This window comes from Lycorma delicatula, chromosome 1 (genome assembly GCF_047948215.1).
Source record: "Lycorma delicatula isolate Av1 chromosome 1, ASM4794821v1, whole genome shotgun sequence".
Taxonomy (NCBI): Eukaryota; Metazoa; Arthropoda; class Insecta; order Hemiptera; family Fulgoridae; genus Lycorma; species Lycorma delicatula.
In genome coordinates this window covers 349,219,068-349,242,681 of record NC_134455.1, presented here as the reverse complement: position 1 = coordinate 349,242,681, position 23,614 = coordinate 349,219,068, and the positions used below count along the sequence as shown (strand labels likewise).

Sequence of the window (23,614 nt, the reverse complement as noted above, 5' to 3'; positions counted from 1 at the left end):
AGGCAAGGAAGGAAATATTGTGGTTGAATATGGGCCAGGCAAAAGGAATGAAAGAGGGGACCAACTTATAAGAGTTTTGCATGAAGTATAATGTAGTAATTGCCAACACCCAGTTTAAAAATCATAATAGAAGAATATACACATGGAAAAAGCCAAGTGATACTGCAAGGTATCAGATAGATTATATCACAGTTAAGCAAAAATTTAGAGATCACAACTCATCGACTGCATTGCTTGCCCTGGAGCAGACATTAATAGTGACCATAATTTAGTGATAATGAAATGTAGATTGGAGTTTAAAAACTTGAAGAAAAGGTGTCAGATGAATCGGTGGAATTTAGAGAAGCTTGAGGAAGAGGAGGTAAAAAAGATTTTTGAGAAGGACATCACAAGAGGTCTGAGTATAAAAGATGTAGAAGAAGAATGGGAAAATGTTAAAAAGGAAATTTTTAAATCAGCAGAAGAAAACTTAGGCGGAACAAAGAGAACTGGTAGAAAACCTTGGATAAGAATATATTGCAGCAGATGGATAAACATAGAAAATATAAGAATGCTAGTAATGAAGAAAGTAAAAGGAACTATCTACAGTTAAGAAATAATATAAACAGGAAGTGCAAATTAGCAAAAGAAGAGTGGATTAAAGAAAATTGTTCTGAAGAGATATAAATGATCATTGGTAAAATAGACGGAGCATACAGGAAAGTTAAGGAAACTTTTGTGGTACATAAATTAAATTCTAATAATGTGTTAAACAAAGATGGTACACCAATTTATAATATGAAAGGAGAGGTCGATAGGTGTGTGGAATATATTGTTATATTGTCGTATTGAGTTATACGAAGGAATTGAATTAGAAATTGGTGTTATAGAGGAAGAAAAAGTCGAAGAGGATGAAAGAGGAGATACAATACTGAGATCTGAATTTAATAGAGCATTAAAAGATTTGAATGCAGAAAGGCTTCTGGAATAGAAGGAATACCTGCAGAATTACTGCGCAGTGCAGGTGAGGAAGTGGTAGATAGATTTTACAAACCGGTATGTAATATTTATGAAAAAGGTTAAGTTCCATCAGACTTCAAAAAGAGTGTTATAGTCATGATACCACAGAAAGCAGGAACAGATAAATGTGAAGAATACAGCTTAACTAGTCATGCATAAAAACTTTTGACTAGAATTCTGTACAGAAGAATTGAGAGTAGAGTGGAAGAAGTGTTAGGAGAAGGAAAAACCAACATACTTGGCCTTTATAGACCTAGAAAAGGCATTCGATAACAAAGACTGTACAATAAAATGTTCAGTATTTAAAAAAAATTAGGGTTCAAATACAGAGATAGAAAAACAATTGCTAACATTTTCAGGAACCAAACAGCAACAGTAATAATTGAAGAAAATAAGAAAGAAGCTATAATAAGAAAGGGAGTCTGACAATGATGTTCCCTATCCCTGTTACTTTTTAATCTTTGCAAAGAACTAGCAGTTAATGATGTTAAAAAACAATTTAGATCCGGAGTAACAGTACAAGGTGAAAAGATAAAGATGCTGCAATTTGCTGATAATATAGTACAGAGTGATTCAAAGAAACGGGAAATTAAAAAAATTAAATAACATTAATAAAAAATTTTTTTTAGAAAATGAATTTTATTTCATGTAATTGTACAAATGTTGCCATTTTAGGATACATACATTTTAGTTTATTTTTTAAAGATGACATCTTGCAGGTGACCTCTTCTACGTAAACACCCCAAAGTCTCTTCGTTAAATTGTTCATGGTTTGACGTAACATCTTGACTGGAATTTCTGCAATTACTTCTCGGATCTTTGCCTTCAGTTCTTCCATTCTAGCAGGTCTACTGTGGAACACTTTGCTTTTAAGGTGACCCCACAAAAATTATTCGCAAGCTGAGAGATCAGGCGATCTGTGAGGCCATCTAATGTCACCATTTCGTGAAATGACACGTTGTGCAAACAATCGGCGCACAGCTGCCATCGATATTGGTGCAGTATGTGACGTTGCTCTGTCTTGTTGAAACCAGGCTGTGTTAAGAATCTGTAGAAATCTCTTTTGTTGTTCCACAACAAAGGTTTCAAGCATGGCTACGTAACGAGCCGACGTCACTGTAATCGCAAGACCGTTGTCATCCTCAAAAAAATAAGGGCCTATAACATCGTAAGATGACATAGCACACCACACGGTCACTTTCTGGCTGTGCAACGGACGCTGGTGTAGCTGCGTAGGAGTTTCTTGTGCCCAGTATCTGAAATTTTGCTCGTTAACAAATCCACTGAGGTGGAAATGCGCTTCATCTGACATTCACGGAACAAACTCTTCGTTATCATTTATCTTCTGATGGATTACATTACAGAATTGTGCTCGCACAACTGCATCGTTCGGTTTCAGTTCCTGGACGATCTGAAACTTGTATGGATGGAATTGCAAGTCCTTCACTAACATTCTTCGAACACTTGAACTACGCAATTGTAAAGATGCTGAGAGACGACGGATTGACCGATGTGGACTTCGTGTGAGAGCATCTTGTAAAGCTTGAACATTCTGTGGTGTACGGTTCGCTCACGACCTGGAGGTTTCTTTTTCATTGCCGAACCAGTTTCCTCAAAATTAGGTATCCATGTTTTAATTGCATGTGCTGATGGAACACGGTGGTGCCGTCCCAGATTAAAATGATGGTGAAATTCTGTACACGCTCCTTCCACACTGTCATTGTTTTTGTAAAACGCTTTGATAGCAAATGCACGTTGCGCACCACTCCAAGGATCCATGACAACCAAATGGCAGGTTAGGTTAGAGAGTCTGCTGCCACTTATCAAGTGGTACCAATCGCCCACGGCTACCAACACAACTTTCAAAATTTCCCGTTTCTTTGAATCACGTGTACTTCTAGCTGAGAGTAAAAAAGATTTAGAAGAAACAATGAATTGCAAAGTTGAAGTCCTACGCATGAACTATTGATTGAATATAAACAAGAACTAAACGAAAGTAATGAAATGTAGTAGAAATAATGTAGATGTACCACTGAGTATCAAAATAGGAAGAGAAAAGATTACGGATGTAGAAAAATTTTGTTGTTTTGGACGTAGAATTACTAAAGTTGGACAATGCAAGAGTGATATAAAATTCCGAATAGCACAGCCGAAATGAGCCTTCATTCAGAAATATAATTTTTTTACATCAAAAATTAATTTAAATGTCAAGAAAACATTTTTGATAGTATATGTTTGCAGCATAGCTTTATATGGAAGTGAAACTTGGATGATCAGAATACGTGAGAAGAAAAGATTGGAAGCGTTTGAAATGTGGTGCTATAGGAGAATGTTAAAAAAATCAGATGGGTGGATAAAGTGACAAATGAAGAGGTGTTGCGGAAAACTGATGAAAAAAGAAGTATTTGGAGAAATCTAGTTACGAGAAGAGACAGACTTATAAGCCACATATTAAGGCATCCTAGTCGCTTTAATATTGGAGGGACAGGTAGAAGAGAAAAATTGAACAGGCAGGCAATGTTTGGAACATGTAAAACAAATTCTTAGGAATGTAGGATGAAGGGGATATGCCGAAATGATATGACTGTCACAGATAGGGAATCTTGGAGAGCTGCATCAAACTAGTCAAATGACTGAAGACAAAAAAAAATATTTTTCACCTTGACAACCATTTTACTGGAGCATGAATTAATAAATGTTCATGTTCAGATCCCATTTTATTCCATAATTTTGAAAGTAGTCTGAAATTCAGTGCATTGCTTTTGATTATTATTATTTTTTTTAATTTTGATTATTATTATTTTTATCGATTGAATAAGAACGGTGTTCAAATCAAGACAACTTTTTAGCTGTGAATTGTTCTCAATGTATAACACTGAGTAAAATTTTTTTTTCGTCTGCTACCTCTTTAATTTTTTTTGGCAACTCCCGAATGTTTTCCAGTCATACTTCTAGCCCTATCAGTGCATAACCCAATACAATTTTTGCAATTAAGTGAGTTCCTTTCAATATAATTATTAATTGTTTTAAAAATTGTTAAACTAGTTGTGTAATTAAAAAACTCAAGACAACAAAAATATTCTTCTTTTATGTCATTAATTTGTCAAAATTTCGCTTCGTATAACGCCTCTGCAACAACTTCTTTGATCTTTAAGCTCCACAAATTGCTTTATAAATTCTCCTCTATTAATTTACTTTATATCCCTCATATATTTTTACCGGTATATACAGAGCGAATAAAAAATGTTGCAGCCCGTTTCTAATAGTTCTTTAAGATGAATACTTAGAAAGCTCAGGAATTAGTCTATCCTTTGGCGATAATAACTTAATGTAATTTTGTATCTTTTTGGGGAGAGGTACAACAAAAAAAAAACTTTCAAATAACGACTCCAACTTTTTGGGAACTAATTTTAACATTCTCATCAAGATGAGAAAACTGATGCAAACACAACAGTATATGATATCCTAACCAAAGATACGGAGTGAAAAATTTCAAATATCCAGTATTTTCAAGTTATAAGTAATCTAATTGGATTTTCATTCATTTAGAGATAAGGTGGAATGGGATATTGTATAGGATATAATTCATTCATATCTAAATATCAATAATTCTTTTTTAAAAAAAACCTTATAAATACGAACAAATTTAATTTTTACCTATCCAATATACTATATATTTCGTTTTTATGTATTCTAAAAGCAATTGAAGGATACAATGAAATAAGGGCCATAGTCACATTTTGTCAGTTTTACAGGAAAGGTTTTCTTATAAAATCTGTAACATCTTTTTAAATTTATTTAATGCTAACCTTTTAATAAATAACATTTTCTAAAAATACCCCTAACAGAAATTTAAATCAAACAGAAAAATACAACAAAAAAAAATCAGTTAACTTGATACAAAATTTACACGCGAAAATTTGCGGATTTAAAACCTTCTTCCCCATCACAAATTATCATAAATGAAACAAAATTTTAGTTATGTAATGAATAAATAATTTTAAAATCCTGACATTTTAACACCACGGAAAAATATTATTAATGTAATTAGATTATAATAATGCATTTTTAATCGAATATTAAAATATAAAAATTAAGTTAAAAATTACAAAAATGTTGAAAAAATAATATTCGATAAATATATCTCTGTAATGTATATTTACAAATATAAAGATATAATATTAGTTTATTCTGATATCCAGGGTATAGTAATCTTTAAAATATTATAATATCATTCTTCGTTCGAACCTCAAACGAATTAAACCAACTTTTATCATCAATAGCACATCTTGAAACAATACTTGATACCCTCGCTGAAGACAATATTACCTAGAAATTCATTCCTCTCAGATCTCCTCGTTTCAGTAAAATCTGTAAAGCATCTCTTGCTAAGAACAATTAGTAAGGCATCACTGACATTCACGATTTTATGTAGAACAGAAAGTTGTTTAAACTCCCGTTCGTTAACTTACCTTTCTGATTCTTCAGACGTGTCCCCTTTAACCCTGGGCATTTTCAAATAGGTCAGCCACTCACTATGATTCCAGAAGCACACGTTCTGAAGGTCAGCATTAATTGCCTCAGTAGATGGCATCACATCAATCAACTAACCATGCAATACTAATAAAAACATCATGTAATTAAAGGTAAAAAAGAATTCTTAATATAATGCATCCAACGGAAGTTAACAATGAATTATTCTATCTACTTTTTTATTAATCTGAAAGTCTGTTGCCGTGCAACAGAATTATTTTATATTTGAATTGTTTACTTTACCTAATTCATTATATTTTTTCTACTCATAGCTATAAGAAGAATTTTTATAGCGGTTTAAAGAAAAATGTCGCAAAATAATCAAACTGAACCAAGTCAAATATTTAAAGGAATCATAGAAATTAATGGCGAGACTTACAATACAATTCAAGAGATATATATCAGAGACAACATTATAAAGAGGTTGAAAACTGAAATACTTGAATTAAATCGCATTCAAGAATCGAAAACCAATATTTTAAAAGATTTAAATGAAAAAAATCGTTGGTTCCAAGAAGACATAAAAATACTAAAAACTGAATTATTTGAAGCAAATGAAAAATACATTCTACAGGAAAAGGTCATGAAAACAAATAAAAAAAGAATGGAAGAATTAAGTGAAGATTATGATGAAGTGAAGGCTAAACTAGAACATTTCAACGAATTATACAAAAAACAAGAATACACTAATGCATTTCTCAGAAGAGAAAATGAAAATCTGAAACGTGATCTACAGATACAACATTTGGATTCTATTAGAGCAAATAACAAAACGAAGATAGATTATGAAAAACAACTGGCTAGTTTTAAGCAGGAAATGGTCTGTCATGTCCAGACATCATCGAAAACAACAGATAACAGCAAAGAATCGTATTCTGATAGACCTGTTTCATCAGCCCTGAGTAACGACGTGACCATAGAGGTATTCGAAGATAATTCAGTTGAATTAAAGGAAGATAAATGCATTATGAAAACTTCTGAAAATAACAACAAATTTATAAGTTTACTGCATCATGTGCTTCTCAGAATCAGTTATCATTGGAATCAATGGACAAGGACATCTCCTAAAGTTTCGCATTTCGAAAATTATATTTAATTTAAAATTAATAGTGGCATATGTGACTTATAATACAAAATTCATCGTATTATCTTCAATATATACATCTTGAACTGTTAGAAAACTTCAAAATTGTAATCGTGAGCTACGAAGATTACTACTGGATCTAGTGTTATTTTTATAATTTTATACCATGACAAACACTCAGATTTTTACTTAATTCAACAATTATTTCAAGGACTTCAATAATCTAAATGAAAGTGAAATATTTTTACTAAAATCAAGAAATATGTCTAAGTTGTTCTATTATAATTTCTTGATGATGAAATAAATTGTTTCGTTTGATATTTAATTAATTGTAATGTCTTTTTTGCGAATATTAATTTAAGATTCTAATTGCTAGATGATAGTTGTTATTCAACGTCTTCTATGATCACTGTTTTACAATGTTAGTTGATCTTACAAATATAAAAAATGAAATACATATACACACCCTAAAAACATTACACTCCTTTTTGGGCAGTCGTGTAAAAAATTGAGATATTACTTGGAAGATAATAATTTTACTTCCTTTTTATTGCAATTGACTGGTACCAAAAGTGACCGAAAAATCCCAAAATAAAAAAAAAATTGAATTTTGGACTTTTTCTTAACTGCAGTAAGAAGCCCTCATTGAGAGTTTTTCAACGATATATCATATGTGGTACTTATTTTCATTGGTTCCAGAGTTACATCCAAATGAACTTCTAATTAATGAAGTATTTGGATCTTACAAGGGGAAAAAATTGTAAATGTATTGAATTTACAAGATTTAGTGTTTCTTTTTATCAGTATAATTTCATGTGCTCCAAATCATTTGTAATGTTTTGTGCAATATCTTATTTATTCGATCTTATCAACATAATTACATTGTTTTTCAGCTTATCACCTATCGCTTGTAGTCATTAAAGTAATTTTTTATAAACTTACTAATTCAGTTTTACCAAATGTATTTACAGATTAGAAATTATTGAAGGTCTAAGAAAAAAATCGTTTAATATTTTATAATTGTGATACACAGTTCTGAATAAATAAACTAGCATAGCCTAATGGATGAAATATTTTCTTTCTGGGTGCCAACTGCTTAAATTTTTTCAAAGTTTGCTTATTAGTATATAAAAATATATTCTGTGAAGAATATATTTTTGAATCAGATTAGATTTATTTGTTAATTTCTTTTTTTTATGATAATATATTATAAACTTTTAATACTCCAAACAAAAAAGTAATTCTTTGAGCACTATTCAAACTATGCACAAACTTCAAACATTCAGGTAGTACAAACAAACAACTCAGACTAGTAAACTTATCTACAGTTAATTTGGTAAGTATTAGTGAGTATTATCTAAAGTAAGATTCAAATTCAAAACTATTATAGACTAAAACAACAATAATGGTTTTTCTATTTGCATGTCCCAAAGTGCTTTTGTAAATGAATCACTCAAAATGCAGTATATACATTTTTTCTCCTCCTCTATGAATCATATTTTCATCCTAATGAATCATGAGACCTTGCCGTTCGTGAGGGGGCTTGAGTGCTCAGGGATACAGAGTAGCTGGACCGAAGGTGCAACCATAGCGGAGAGGTATCTGTTGAGAGCCAGACTAAGGAATGATTCCTGAAAGAGGGCAGCAGCTCTTTCAGTAGTTGTTAGGGGCGTGAGTCAGGACGACTTAAACGGCCGTATCAACATCACTCAGTCCTCTGAGTACTGCGCAGCTGAAAGCAATGGAAAACTACAGCTGCTTTTTTTTTCCAAGAAAATGTGGCTCTGCATTTTCACATAACAATAATGGAGGCGCCTTCCTTGGTAAAATATTCCGGAGGTAAAATAGTCCCCCGTTCGGATCTCCGGGTGGGGACTACTAAGGAAGGGGTCACCAGAAAATTAAAAAATAACATTCTACGAGTCGGAGCGTGGAATGTTAGAAGCTTAAAAAAGGTTGGTAGGCTAGAAAATTTAAAAAGGGAAATGGATAGGGTGAATGTGGATATAGTAGGAATTAGTGAGGTTCGGTGGGAAGAGGAAGGCGACTTTTGGTCAGGTGATTTTAGAGTAATTAACTCAGCGTCAAATAATGGGCAGGCAGTAGTAGGTTTCGTGATGAACAAGAAGATAGGGAGGAGAGTGGAGTATTTCAAAACGCATAGCGATAGAATCATTGTAATAAGGATAAAATCAAAACCTAAACCGACAACGATTGTTAACGTTTATATGCCTACAAGCGCCCATGATGATGATGAGGTAGAGTGTGTATACGAGGAGATTGATGAAGCAATTAAACACGTAAAAGGAGATGAAAATTTAATAATAGTTGGAGATTGGAATGCAAGCATTGGAAAAGGCAAGGAAGGAAATATAGTGGGTGAATACGGGCTGGGCAAAAGGAATGAAAGAGGGGACCGACTTATAGAGTTTTGCACGAAGTATAATTTAGTAATTGCCAACACCCAATTTAAAAATCATAATAGAAGAATATACACTTGGAAAAAGCCAGGCGATACTGCAAGGTATCAGATAGATTATATCATGGTTAAGCAAAGATTTAGAAATCAACTCGTTGATTGCAAAACTTACCCTGGAGCAGACATTGATAGCGACCATAATTTGGTGATAATGAAATGTAGATTGGGGTTTAAAAACCTGAAGAAAAGGTGTCAGATGAATCGGTGGAATTTAGAGAAGCTTGAGGAAGAGGAGGTAAAGAAGATTTTTGAGGAGGACATCGCAAGAGGTCTGAGTAAAAAAGATAAGGTAGAAAATGTAGAAGAAGAATGGGAGAATGTTAAAAAGGAAATTCTTAAATCAGCAGAAGCAAACTTAGGCGGAATAAAGAGAACTGGTAGAAAACCTTGGGTTTCAGACGATATATTGCAGCTGATGGATGAACGTAGAAAATATAAGAATGCTAGTGATGAAGAAAGTAAAAGGAACTATCGGCAATTAAGAAATGCTATAAACAGGAAGTGCAAACTGGTGAAAGAAGAGTGGATTAAAGAAAAGTGTTCAGAAGTGGAAAGAGAAATGAACATTGGTAAAATAGACGGAGCATACAGGAAAGTTAAGGAAAATTTTGGAGTACATAAATTAAAATGTAATAATGTGTTAAACAAAGATGGTACACCAATATATAATACGAAAGGTAAAGTCGATAGATGGGTGGAATATATTGAAGAGTTATACGGAGGAAATTAATTAGAAAATGGTGTTATAGAGGAAGAAGAGGAAGTTGAGGAGGATGAAATGGGAGAAACAATACTGAGATCTGAATTTAAGAGAGCATTAAAAGATTTAAATGGCAGAAAGGCTCCTGGAATAGACGGAATACCTGTAGAATTACTGCGCAGTGCAGGTGAGGAAGCGATTGATAGATTATACAAACTGGTCTGTAATATTTATGAAAATGGGGAATTTCCATCAGACTTCAAAAAAAGTGTTATAGTTATGATACCAAAGAAAGCAGGGGCAGATAAATGTGAAGAATACAGAACAATTAGTTTAACTAGTCATGCATCAAAAATCTTAACTAGAATTTTATACAGAAGAATTGAGAGGAGAGTGGAAGAAGTGTTAGGAGAAGACCAATTTGGTTTCAGGAAAAGTATAGGGACAAGGGAAGCAATTTTAGGCCTCAGATTAATAGTAGAAGGAAGATTAAAGAAAAACAAACCAACATACTTGGCGTTTATAGACCTAGAAAAGGCTTTCGATAACGTAGACTGGAATAAAATGTTCAGCATTTTAAAAAAATTAGGGTTCAAATACAGAGATAGAAGAACAATTGCTAACATGTACAGGAACCAAACAGCAACAATAACAATTGAAGAACATAAGAAAGAAGCCCTAATAAGAAAGGGAGTCCGACAAGGATGTTCCCTATCGCTGTTACTTTTTAATCTTTACATGGAACTAGCAGTTAATGATGTTAAAGAACAATTTAGATTCGGAGTAACAGTACAAGGTGAAAAGATAAAGATGCTACGATTTGCTGATGATATAGTAATTCTAGCCGAGAGTAAAAAGGATTTAGAAGAAACAATGAACGGCATAGATGAAGTCCTACGCAAAAACTATCGCATGAAAATAAACAAGAACAAAACAAAAGTAATGAAATGTAGTAGAAATAACAAAGATGGACCACTGAATGTGAAAATAGGAGGAGAAAAGATTATGGAGGTAGAAGAATTTTGTTATTTGGGAAGTAAAATTACTAAAGATGGACGAAGCAGGAGCGATATAAAATGCCGAATAGCACAAGCTAAACGAGCCTTCAGTAAGAAATATAATTTGTTTACATCAAAAATTAATTTAAATGTCAGGAAAAGATTTTTGAAAGTGTATGTTTGGAGTGTCGCTTTATATGGAAGTGAAACTTGGACAATCGGAGTATCTGAGAAGAAAAGATTAGAAGCTTTTGAAATGTGGTGCTATAGGAGAATGTTAAAAATCAGATGGGTGGATAAAGTGACAAATGAAGAGGTATTGCGGCAAATAGATGAAGAAAGTAGCATTTGGAAAAATATAGTTAAAAGAAGAAACAGACTTATAGGCCACATACTAAGGCATCCTGGAATAGTCGCTTTAATATTGGAAGGACAGGTAGAAGGGAAAAATTGTGTAGGCAGGCCACGTTTGGAGTATGTAAAACAAATTGTTGGGGATGTAGGATGTAGAGGGTATACTGAAATGAAACGACTAGCACTAGATAGGGAATCTTGGAGAGCTGCATCAAACCAGTCAAATGACTGAAGACAAAAAAAAAAAAATGTCATTAATTTCATAATCAATATAATGGACATAACATTACAGTATTGCTTTATTGGTAACATCTGTAGATTCGTAGAATTGAATAGCGAACATTGATTTTCTAATCTTTTAGATTAATTGGTATTCAACATCAGTTGCTAATTCAGTGATTCTGTGCTGAATAGTATTGTTAGAAAGCGGTAATGTTTTCATTTTATCTGCAGCAGCCTTACATAGGATTTCAGAATACATGTCTCTTAAGCACAATTTTTTTAAGTTTTCGGCAATATGATAAGCCTTTTTTCACTTAGCAACTTGTAAAGCAACTAAATATGATTCTTTTACAAAAGATTTGTAGATAAAAAGAAACTTCTTCAAAGATTACTTTTGATTTTTAAATTCAGCACTTTTACCTTAAAAAAATTGAAGTGGCTTATTTTGTAGTTTTGAATGTTTTGTTTGTAATTTATATACTAATTTTGTGGGATTCATACATTCATTTGATAAAATTTCTCTGCATATGACGCATTGAAGTCTTGGAAAATTTCTTCCGATTCTGACAATAAAATAAAACCATATTTTAAGTAATCTGGGTTACAACAATGAACATGACAGTATCGTTTTGTTGCAGGTGAATTTTTTCCAGAATAAATTTTTGAAGCACTACTGCAACTAGTGGTTGGTTTTTGAAAAAGTCTGTAATACATTTTAATTTTTTCTTTTCATTACTCATTTTTAAGCATCTGAATGATATAAAAAAATTAATGTCAATTAATAAATAAACTGTATACACTTACTTATATTTTATGTCTAATTTAGACTAACAAATTTAAAATTGTCATAATGCTATCTATCACAGAAGAAAATGAACTGTTTAAAATTAAGTAAAAGTATAACAAAACACCAATTTCATACAACTGACTGGCAGCGTTGCCAAATGTAAACTCGCAGTTGTGTTGTACAGTAAGTACAACATTTGTTTGTTTAAACAAATTAGCAATAGTACATTTAAAGGTTGTAAAATTATGTAATAAATATAAAAAAGTTCACAGACCACTAAAGTTTTTCTGCAGACCACTGGTTGAGCAACATTTCTTTAGCATATCCATAGAGAGACAGCCCTACAGACATAGTTCAAAATTTAATGTGCTTTCACCTTTTTGAGCATGAGAGAACCACCTGCGACGTTCCTCCAGTTAGATATGCGAGGCCCCCAGTGTAAGTCATAATCCAACTGATGATCATACCTTTAGGTGCTTTACTGCAGGAAAAGTGTAGATGACTGTCTACAACCCTAAATGAAATCGGGATGAGCTTCCACCTATTCAAGACCACTTATATCAGGCAAAAGCTTCAGCTCGATATGCAGATGATTTTATGTATCGGCCTGTTCTTGGTGTCCATGACTACTGCTCTGTCTTGGCTGTCATGGTCAGACCCAAGTCATCACAAACCCAGACAGGGCTGGGTCCATCATGCTTCCCTTCAGGAAGCATGATGGACAAAACTTTGTCGTAAGTGAAGCATAATGTTGGGTCTAGTGCTGAGGCCTATGAAACAACACAACCCATCCTGATCTACACCCCTCCCTTGACGAAACTACCTATTATTTTGGAGAATTAACACACTAGATACTCCTCCTCAACTATGAACTGATACCGTGTCTTTTTATGCCCTGAAAAAAATTCCCCACATTATACTGTTGAAGGCATTTTTAATGTTGAATAGGATAACAGCCAGATTCAAAAATTTTGGGTCTTAATCCTGAAAACAAAAAAATCAGGCCTTAAGCCCAATCTGATCTCCCGGTTGGTGGTCATCACTCTGGCAATAGCTTCCAGTGTTAATCTTCCCCTATGGAAGCCAAACTGGTGGTTAATTAAACCAACTATTAATTCTATCTCTAGGTCCAGTCTGTAAACTTTAACTAATACCTTCTCATAAAGTTTGCTCAAATAATTGAGTAAGAGATCGTCCGAAAGGGTTGCAGCCTTGCCTCCTCTCATTCCTGAGGAGCACAAATTGGACATTCTTCCATGAATTTAGAATCTATTCTCAGGTTCTGATGTGGTTGAAGGCATCAACCACACCATAATCAGCGAGTTTTACAAGTTTGATTGCCTCACAGGACACAATGTCCAAGCCCTTACTACATTTGATATTTCTGCTGGCTGCCACAAGTTCTATAGTGACAACAATATAACCTACCTGATTATACATAACTAACAAATTTCTAGTTTATTCAAAATAAAATGTATTATTTATTATAGTTCTAATCTGATCTCTTTTTACTATAGTATTTTATTGGTCTGTAGATGGAAGAGCTGTTAACCAGCAAGAGATCGACAACTACAATGTCTGTATTATATAGCTATAGCAGCGCAGTTGATTACATTGGTTCATCAACTTCAATGACGACAGCCACGTGGGATAATTCATCTTGTGTAGACAATTGTTCTGGACATGGAGAATGTTATAATGGATCATGCATATGTGAGGTTAGTTTTTATAAAATAGTTTGTAATCATATTTATTATTGTAATTTCAATCTTCTTACTTCTTAAACAGTTTTAAGGTGACTTCTCCATCTTTATGATTTGCTCCCAATCAAATAATTTATCCGTGTATCTACTATCATAAATCTTCTTATACAATCTACAAAATATATAAATGGTCTAAGAGATGTTAGTGTTTTCTTGTTATATATTATCAAACTGTAATTATATGTATTTAATTTGGTGATTTTTGTTATTTCATTCATACTAGATTATTTTATTTATTCATGTATTACAAGACTGGTTATAGCCATGGGCAAGATAGTAAATTGTCTGGATTTCTTTGAATGTGGTTGTTCAATTAATTGTCCTCCCTAATACCTCTTACATTATAATTACAGTGAGAGTAGATGAGCCATCGGACTAAAACTATGTTGTTGTTAATGGGGCAGTTATTTACTTAGGCAGAATATATTTTGTTGCATAAGGAGTCGTGGTTCTAGAGCTACTTGAACTACTCTTATGTATTGCTTTGTTTGATAACAGGATAATCATATATAAGGTTCTATAAGTAATAAGACTGATACTTTTATTTTTATATGTACAATCCTGTTGCTTGTCCTCTTCAGTAGTCCCAATTCATACTTACACATTGATGTAATATTGTTTTCTACTGATCAAAGATGTGGAGCTAGTCAGTTTCTGTTAACACATTGCTGTTTTCTCCTTTACTGCTTCAACTGACTCCATGGTGCCAAATCTGGCAAATATGGAAGATGTTCAAGCTTAATAGTGTGTTTATCGACCAAAAACTACTTTTCAGAAAGTGATGTGTAAGCAAGGGCATTGTCCTAATGAAGAATGAAACCATTCCTGAAGTATTTATATGATGAATTATTATATACTAATCAAAATAAACGGTTTATTTATCTAAATGAAAGTAATATTTTATTAGTGATGAAATGATATATTTAACTAAATCACTGCAAACTTTTGTACATGTTAAGTTCATATTTTATAAGTTTGAATGTCTGACATGATTGCAGATCCAATTTGAAGGTGAACATTGCACTGCTATTAATCGGAGTTATTTTGTTGCATTCTCCAGTGTATTTTTTATGCTAGCACTTATTTGTTTTGTGCAGCTGATAATGTGTATTATAGCAGAATGGCAGCGAATGAAAATGCCATCGTTTCTTAAAGCTTGCCGTGTAACTACACAGAAGTTATTATATTTTGTTGTGTTTCTTGCATCTATACTTAGAGGAGTATATTTTACTTCACCTGTGAGTATCTTATTATGTTGATGTTATTAAATATTATTAATGTATTTCTAAAATGACTTGTAGTGGTCATTTATGTCTTTAATCATAAAATTCTCATAAATATTTAGATGAAATAATATATATCATATATATATATATATTATAATATATATCATATATATTTAGATGAAAAATATTTTAAAAAGAATTTAACAGTCTTGGGTCTTTAACATCTCGATACGAATGCTTTTGCTATTTCTTCTCAATGAGAAGGACAAGCTTTCACGTATATCTTTTTGTAACATTTAGCAACTTATACAATAATGATATTATCAGAGGTGCTACATTTTTATCAAAAGTGAGCATTTTTATCTCTAAGCAGTGGACTATCAACAGCCTCTTGTCAGGAGTCTAGTTCAAACTTATATGGTTGCTTAATACCGGTTGGAACTCTTATCCATTTATTTCCTTATACTACAAAGTTTGTTTTTAACCTTCTGTTGGGTGCAATATGAATAGTGTAACGAATAGTAACACTATCAGGTGCACCTAATCTCACAGATTAACAACACAAACATCATCCAAATGTAGGTTTAAAAAATATAAAACATTTCAGATCATTAAACTATTTATTTTTAACACTAAATCCAGAAAAAAACAATTTATCTAACAGCATTCAATAATAATAGCAATATTATTTACTTGAATAATTATATTTATTATAACAAACCTTAGTCACTAGAAGAATGTCAAAATGCATTTTAACCAAGTGACATTTTCAAATGCAGCACTGTAGCATATTTGCAACTTCTAAACAGAAGAAAACAGTGATACATTTTTTCAGGTGTATTTAGAATAGCGACTTTCTTCAGTTCCCTGCACTTGAAACATCTCTTTCTTCTTCCCTCATTACTAGCAGTAGCAACTTGATTTTGTTGTTGAGGTATAGCCTGGTATTTCCGAAGTCTCTGCTGAAGTTCTAGTGACATTCTGACTGACTATTTCACCTTTGTAATTGTTCTGGACAGAATTCATTCATGGATTAAAGAATTCAACAGAGCCTTCAGAAAGTATTGCCTGTTGCTTTTAGTGTTTCGGTTTGGATTTTTTACCAAGAAAACTGTGTTAGAATTGATTCCTGCGTTGTTGAGCAAGGCAAAAAAAAATTAACAATGACCGTTGCCAAACATTTCTGGTGACATTGAATGTTGTGCACAACTTATAAACCATATCCACTTCACCTTTGGTAGAATTGCTTGAGCTTTCCCAGTCAGTCTCTTCATCAATTTTATCTTCATATTGCAAGCTTGATATTAGATCATTCTTTTCCTTTCTTGGCACATAAGAAAAGTGAGCCGTCTTTGTTGAAACAAAACATGTTAGTTTTCTTAGCTTGAGATTTTGTATTCACAAATTCTGGTGGAATTTGTTGTCTTGTTTTTTCTTATTGTCCCCAAGATTGACAACTTCTGCTTGAGCAATTGCTGTAGCTCAATACTGGAGGACTAGTTATAACAGTAACATTCTTTTCTGTTCCAAATATTGGTTTTGCCAGTCTAGTAACAACATCTTTCAGTTTATAGCTTATGTTATACAGACACTCTGGTTGCCTACCTGTGTAAATTTTAAATTGTAAGTGTAAAACATTTTAGAGTCTACAAGTGCATGTATTTTCATCTTGTATTTATGGTGTTTTGAAGGAATGTACTATCAGAAGGAGCGTCTTCCTCAGAATCCTTTCAACCTTTCATCCACCGTAATATCTGTTTCTAGGGAGTAAGAGGTTTAAAACCTTAAATAAATTTACAATCTATCACCTAAATCAGCCATCCCATTTTCAATGAATAAATGAATATTTTCAACAAATCACAAAGATATCGGAACTCTCTATTAAAAAAAACTGTGTTAGAATTCACAGTATTTTTTTGAACTTGAATTTCTTTTTGTTAATTTTATTTTTTTTTTCATTTTGAAATTTTATATTAAGGTGGATAAGCTCTTTTTTTTTATATAATTTTTTTTTTCTTTTTCTTGTTGGATTAGAATCTTTCATCATTTAAAGTTCGTTGTAGATTAAATTAGTTTTTTTTTTATATTTATTTTTTTACTGGATTTTAATTAATTTTTTTATTTTTAATTATGATTAAATTAGTAGATTTTAAAATTTTATTTATGAATTAGGCAAAAAATAATTTCGCCTGTTTATCAAAAACATGTCCTTTTGTAATTTATTTAAGGTTTGGCCTGCTCAATGGTTTAAATAGCCACAGTATTTTGACTGTGCTAAGGTAGCATAATAATTAGTCTTTTAATTTCTGGAATGAAGGATTTGACGAAAATTATACTTTATTTTAAAAATTTAATTTGAATTTTATTTTTAAGTTAAAAAACTTAAATTTAGGAGAGGGACGTAAGACCCTGTAGATCTTTATTTTATTTAAAAAATTTTTTTTTTAGTTTATTTTTTTAATTTTTATAAATTAAATTTTGTTGGGGTGACAGATAAAATTTTAATCTTTATTTTTTTTTACATTTTTTTATGTATATTTGATCCTTTATTTTGATTAAAAGATTAAGATACCTTAGGGATAACAGCGTTATAAATCTGGAGAGTTCTTATTGATAGATTTGTTTGCGACCTCGATGTTGGATTAAAAGTTTCTGTGGGGTAGGTTTTACAGTTTTAGGTCTGTTCGACCTTTAAAATTTTACATGATCTGAGTTCAAGCCGGCGTGAGCCAGGTTGGTTTCTATCTTCTTTGAATTTATTCTAATTGGTACGAAAGGATTTTTGGTAATATAATAATTTATTTACTAATTTGGCAGATTTAAGTGCTTTAAATTTAGAATTTAATAATGTATTTTTACAGTTAGTAAATGTTTATTCTTAGTTCTTTTTTTTTATTTATTTTTATTCTTTTGGGTGTTGCTTTTTTTACTTTGTTTGAACGTAGGATTTTAGGTTACATTCAATTTCGTAAGGGTCCTAATAAGGTTGGTTTATTTGGTTTATTACAGCCTTTTAGAGATGCTTTAAAGTTATTTAGAAGGGAATTTTATTTTCTTGTTTTTGGAAATTATTTAATTAATTTTTTTGTGCCTATTCTGGGTCTTTCTGTTTCTTTAATCTTTTGGTTAATATTTCCTTTTAGTTTTAATTTTGTTGGATTTTCTTATTGTCTTTTTTTTTGTTGTTCTGGTTTGGGGGTTTATTTTATTATAATTGCTGGTTGGTCGTCTAATTCTGTTTATTCTTTATTGGGTTGTATACGTAGAATTTCTCAAAGAATTTCTTTGAGAAATTCTTTGTTTTTTTTTTTTAGTTATTTTTTGTTTTATTTTATATTGTGAGTCTTAATTTGAATTATTTTTGTTATTTTCAGTTGGATGTTTGATTTTTTTTTTCTTTTCCTTTATTTATAATTTTTCTTTCTTGTATTTTGGCTGAAACTAATCGTTCTCCATTTGATTTTTCTGAGGGTGAGTCGGAGTTGGTTTCTGGATTTAATGTTGAATATAGATCATTTAGATTTTCTTTATTTTTTTTTATCTGAATATAGAAATATAATGTTTATGAGATTTTTTACTTGTTTAGTTTTTTTGGGGGGTGATTGTATAAATTTTTTTTTTTATTAGGGTTATTTTCCTTATTTATTTTTTTGTATGGGTTCGTGGTTCTTTTCCTCGTTATCGTTATGATAAATTAATATATATGTGTTGAAGGAGTTATTTACCTGTTACTTTAAATTATATTTTGGTTTTTATTTTTTTTAGGATTTTTTTGTTTTTCATTATTTTAAGGTGATAAAAAAGTTAATAGTATTTTATACTTTCCTGTAATTTCAAGTTATATTGCTTTTAGCTTATTAACTTATGACTTATAATTTATCTCATATGCTTGCAGACATGGGATAGGTAATAAAAAAAGAAAAGTAAATAGTGGTTAAGATTTGTCCTGTGATAATATATGGTTCTTCTACTGGTCGTGCTCCGATTCATGTGAGTAGAATAAATGTATTTACTATAGTTCAGAATATTACTTTATTTATTGGGTAGAATGATCTTGTTTGAAATTTTATTTTTATTGAGAATGGTATTGATATAATAATTATAATTGATATTAATAGTGCTACTACTCCTCCTAGTTTTCTAGGGATAGATCGTAGAATTGCATATGCGAATAGAAAGTATCATTCGGGTTGAATGTGTGGAGGTGTTCTTAGTGGATTTGCTGGTGTAAAATTTTCTGGATCTATGGTGAGGAATGGATTTAAATTAATTATTATTGTTATTACTATTCCTAAGATATCCTTTGTTGTGAAGTAGGGGTGGAATGGAATTTTGTCAATATTGTTTTTTATACCTAGTGGGTTGGATGATCCGGATTCGTGTAAGAATATTAGGTGTAATATTACTATTATTGATAAGATGAATGGTAAAATGAAGTGGAATGTGAAGAATCGATTTAGTGTAGGATTGTCTACTGCAAATCCCCCTCATACTCATTGTACTACTATTTCTCCTATGTAAGGAATTGCTGAAATTAAGTTTGTAATTACTGTTGCTCCTCAGAAGGATATTTGACCTCATGGTAATACATATCCTATAAATGCTGTTGCTATTAATATTAAAAGAATTAACGATCCTGATATTCATGTTTTCTTTAATTTAAATGATCCATAATATATTCCTCGTCCTGTGTGTATAAAAATTAAAATGAAGAATAATGATGCACCATTTGCGTGAATATTTCGAATTATTCATCCGTAATTTACCTCTCGGGTAATATGTACAATTCTTTTAAAAGCTTTATCAATTCTTGGGGAGTAATGTATTGCTAGAAATAATCCTGAAATAATTTGAATTATTAAGCATATTCCTAAAAGTGATCCAAAGTTTCATCATAATGAAATATTTGATGGTCTTGGTAAATCAATTAAGAAGGAATTGATTGGTCTTAATTTACGTATTGATTTAAACATAAGTTTTTTTAATTTTTAAGTGGTCCTTCAAATGTTCTTACGATGTTATTTACTGAGATTATTGTAATAATTAGGATTAATATTATTGTAAGTGTAATATTTATTTTATATATTCTAAAACATTTTCTTGTTGATTTTTCTTCAGTTAGTTCGGTTGTCATTTCCTTTATTTCATTAAATTTAGTAATTATTTCTGTGGTTGGATCTAAATTTCTTATTATAATAGAAATTAATATAACTAATATTCAGATTAAAAAAATTTTTGTTCTTGGTTTGAATTTTTCATTTGATGCAATTCTTGATATATATATATATATATGAATATAATTATTAGTCCTCCTACTGTTGTTAAGAATATGATGTAGAGATATCATGATGATTTAATTATTATTGAATTATTTCTGCACATTAGGGCTGTTTGAAAAATTAGTATTGATCCTAGTGATATAGGGTGTTTAAGTATTGGAGATATAATAATATTTGATAAAATTAAATATTTTGTGAAAATTCAGTAAGTATTTCAATATAAAATATTAGTTTTGGATACTAAAGATGATTTTTTCTTTACTGATTTTGTTTAGATAAATTTTTTTTAAATTATGATTTACAAGATCATTGTTTTTTTTTAAACTATCCTAAACTTTACTTATGATAATTATTTATTTTTTTGGTTATTTCTTTAGATTAATTATTTTTTTATTTGTTCGTAGGCATTTTCTTTTATGTCTTTTGGGACTTGAATATTTATTACTTTATTCTTTTTTTTTTTATTTTTGGGTTTATAGGTTATTTTGATTTTGATTATTATTTTTTAGTTATTTATTTGGTGTTTGGGGTTTGTGATGGTGTTTTAGGACTTTCTTTATTGGTTTTTTTAATTCGTAATTCTAGAAGAGATTATTTAGATAGATTGACCTTATGTTAAAATTTATTTTATTTTTGTTTTCTTTAATCCTTTTTTGTGTTTTAAATAATTGAATTGTGTATTTAGTGGGTTTGTTTTTTTTTATTTTTTTGTTTCTATTTCTTATTTTTTTATAATTGATAGGATTTCATATATATTTTGTTGCTTAATTTTTATTGTTGTTTTGCTATCTGTTTATTTACATTATTATTTTGATTTGTTTTCCAAGATTTATATTTTTTGTTTACATTTTTTATTATTTTTTTATTTTTGGATTTTATTTTTATTGATTTTTTTTATTTTGATTTTTTCTTTGAGTGTAGATTGATTCCTTTATTTTTATTGATTTTTGGATGGGGATATCAGCCTGAGCGTTTAAGTGCAGGATTTTTTAAAATTTTTTATACTCTTTTTGGTTCTTTCCCCTTTTTGTTTAGAATTTTTTATTTAAATAGTTTTTATGGTTATTTTAATTATTTATTTTTTGATTTTTTATTGAATAATTATTTGATGTTTATTATTTTATTTTATTTTTTGATTAAGTTTCCTTTATTTGGGTTTCATTTATGGTTACCTAGGGCCATGTTGAGGCACCTACCTCAGGCTCTATAATTTTAGCTGGTGTAATATTAAAGCTGGGGGGTTACGGATTTATTCGTTGTTTAGGTTATATTTATTATTTTTTATTTAATTATGGTTATTTTTTTTGTTAGTATTTGTTTTTTTGTTAGAATATTTTGTATAATTCAAAGAGATTTAAAGGTGCTTGTTGCCTATTCTTCTGTTTGTCACATAAGTTTGGTTATTTGTGGATTATTTACTATATCTGGTCTTGGACTTGTTGGTTCATTATCTTTTATAGTTGCTCATGCCTTTGTTTCATCTGGTCTTTTTTTTTTAATTGGTATTATTTATGATCGGTTAGGAAGCCGGAGATTTTTTATTGTCAGGGGGTTACTTAACTATTTACCTTCACTTAGTTTCTTTTGATTTTTGTTTTGTGTTATAAATATATCTTGTCCTCCCAGATTAAATTTATTTTCTGAGATTTGTTTAATTATTTCTATTTTAAGATGAAGATTTTTTTTCAGTTATTTTTTTGATGTTTATTTTATTTTTTTCTGCTTGTTATAGAGTGATCATTTTTTCTTTAACTCAGCATGGTTTATATTCTGGTGATTTAATTTTAATTAATTCTTGTTGTGTTTGTGAATTTTATATTCTTCTTCTTCATTGTTTTCCTATTTTTTATGTAATGTTTGACTTATTTTTTTTTTTTATTTTGCTTATTTATTTTAATTTAAAATTTTGATTTGTGATGTCAAAGATCTTTTTGAGGATAGGCTATGTTTTTCTGCTACAATCTTTTCTTTTTTTTTTTTTTTTTGTATTTATTTGTTTGAGTATGATCTTGGTTTTTTTTTGAGTGATTATTTTATTAGTAATAAAGTTTGTTCATATTTTTCAGTCATGTTTTTATTTCAAAGTGGACCTAGGTTAAACATGACTGAAAAATATGAACAAACTTTATTACTTGCGCATAAAAGCTACATTTATTTATTACTTTTCTATTCAGCTGCTTTCAACTTAAACATATTTTTCATAATGTTTCACTAGCTTCTTCATTCCCTCTTCAAGAAATTCCACCACCGGTGACTTAAACACATAGTAACGCCATTTTCCAATTTGTCATAATTTTCAAACCTTTCTGATGCAAGCCACTGTTTAAGGTAAAGAAAAATAGAATTATCACTATGAATTGTAAGATGAATGATTGAAGATTTTTCAACAAAATTTCTCCAATTGTCTCACTGTCTGATTTTCAGTATGTGGCTGAGCATTGTCATGCAAAAACAAAATCCTGTGGGATAGCATCCCTCATCATTTGTTTTTTTATAGCTCTTCTAAGAATTCTCATTTGAACTTCTTCAGTCTAGAAGATGATGAATGTAGTCATCGCAGTTGACTGCTACTTTGTTTCAACATTCGTATAAGAAATCCAGGTTTCATCTCCGGTAATAATGCGATCAAACAATTCATCGCATTCATTTTTTATTGCCACAATCATTCATGCACAGCAACAAGATCTTTTTCTTTGCGTGTTTTGGTTAACATTGTTGGCTCCCATGTGACACACAATTCTTTATAGCCCAATTTTTTAGTCAACTTTTTCAATCAAATGAATTGTAGCGCTTATTATAAACGGATGAACATAAAAACTAACTACAAAGTCAGTAAATTATTGTTGCTAATAGCTGCTTATTGATTTAAATAGCAGAGCTGCATAAGGACCATCTGTTTACATCGTGTATGTAGATGGCAAATTCAAAACAGATTTTTGTTTAAAAATACACCTTTTTTTTTTTTTTTTTTTTTTTTTTTGTCTTCAGTCATTTGACTGGTTTGATGCAGCTCTCCAAGATTCCCTATCTAGTGCTAGTCGTTTCATTTCAGTATACCCTCTACATCCTACATCCCCAACAATTTGTTTTACATACTCCAAACGTGGCCTGCCTACACAATTTTTCCCTTCTACCTGTCCTTCCAATATTAAAACGACTATTCCAGGATGCCTTAGTATGTGGCCTATAA

The 23,614-nt window shown here is 30.7% G+C and overlaps 1 protein-coding gene and 1 pseudogene across 4 annotated transcripts in view; one reads left to right on the top strand and one right to left on the bottom strand.

Annotated features, from left to right (window-relative positions):
• Positions 1-23,614, top strand: part of LOC142334452 (uncharacterized) — a 92,871-nt gene that overhangs the window by 5,005 nt on the left and 64,252 nt on the right. For 2 of the 4 annotated variants that reach the window (XM_075382474.1, XM_075382476.1), the window contains exons 2-3: positions 13,692-13,874; positions 14,918-15,157. In XM_075382474.1, coding sequence (XP_075238589.1) covers positions 13,692-13,874; positions 14,918-15,157 — 423 coding nt within the window. Of the gene's footprint in view, positions 1-12,007; positions 12,071-13,691; positions 13,875-14,917; positions 15,158-23,614 lie in introns of all 4 variants that reach the window. The other 2 variants (XM_075382475.1, XM_075382477.1) reach the window with 2 other exon arrangements.
• LOC142334453 (cytochrome b-like) lies at positions 19,027-20,118 on the bottom strand (annotated as a pseudogene).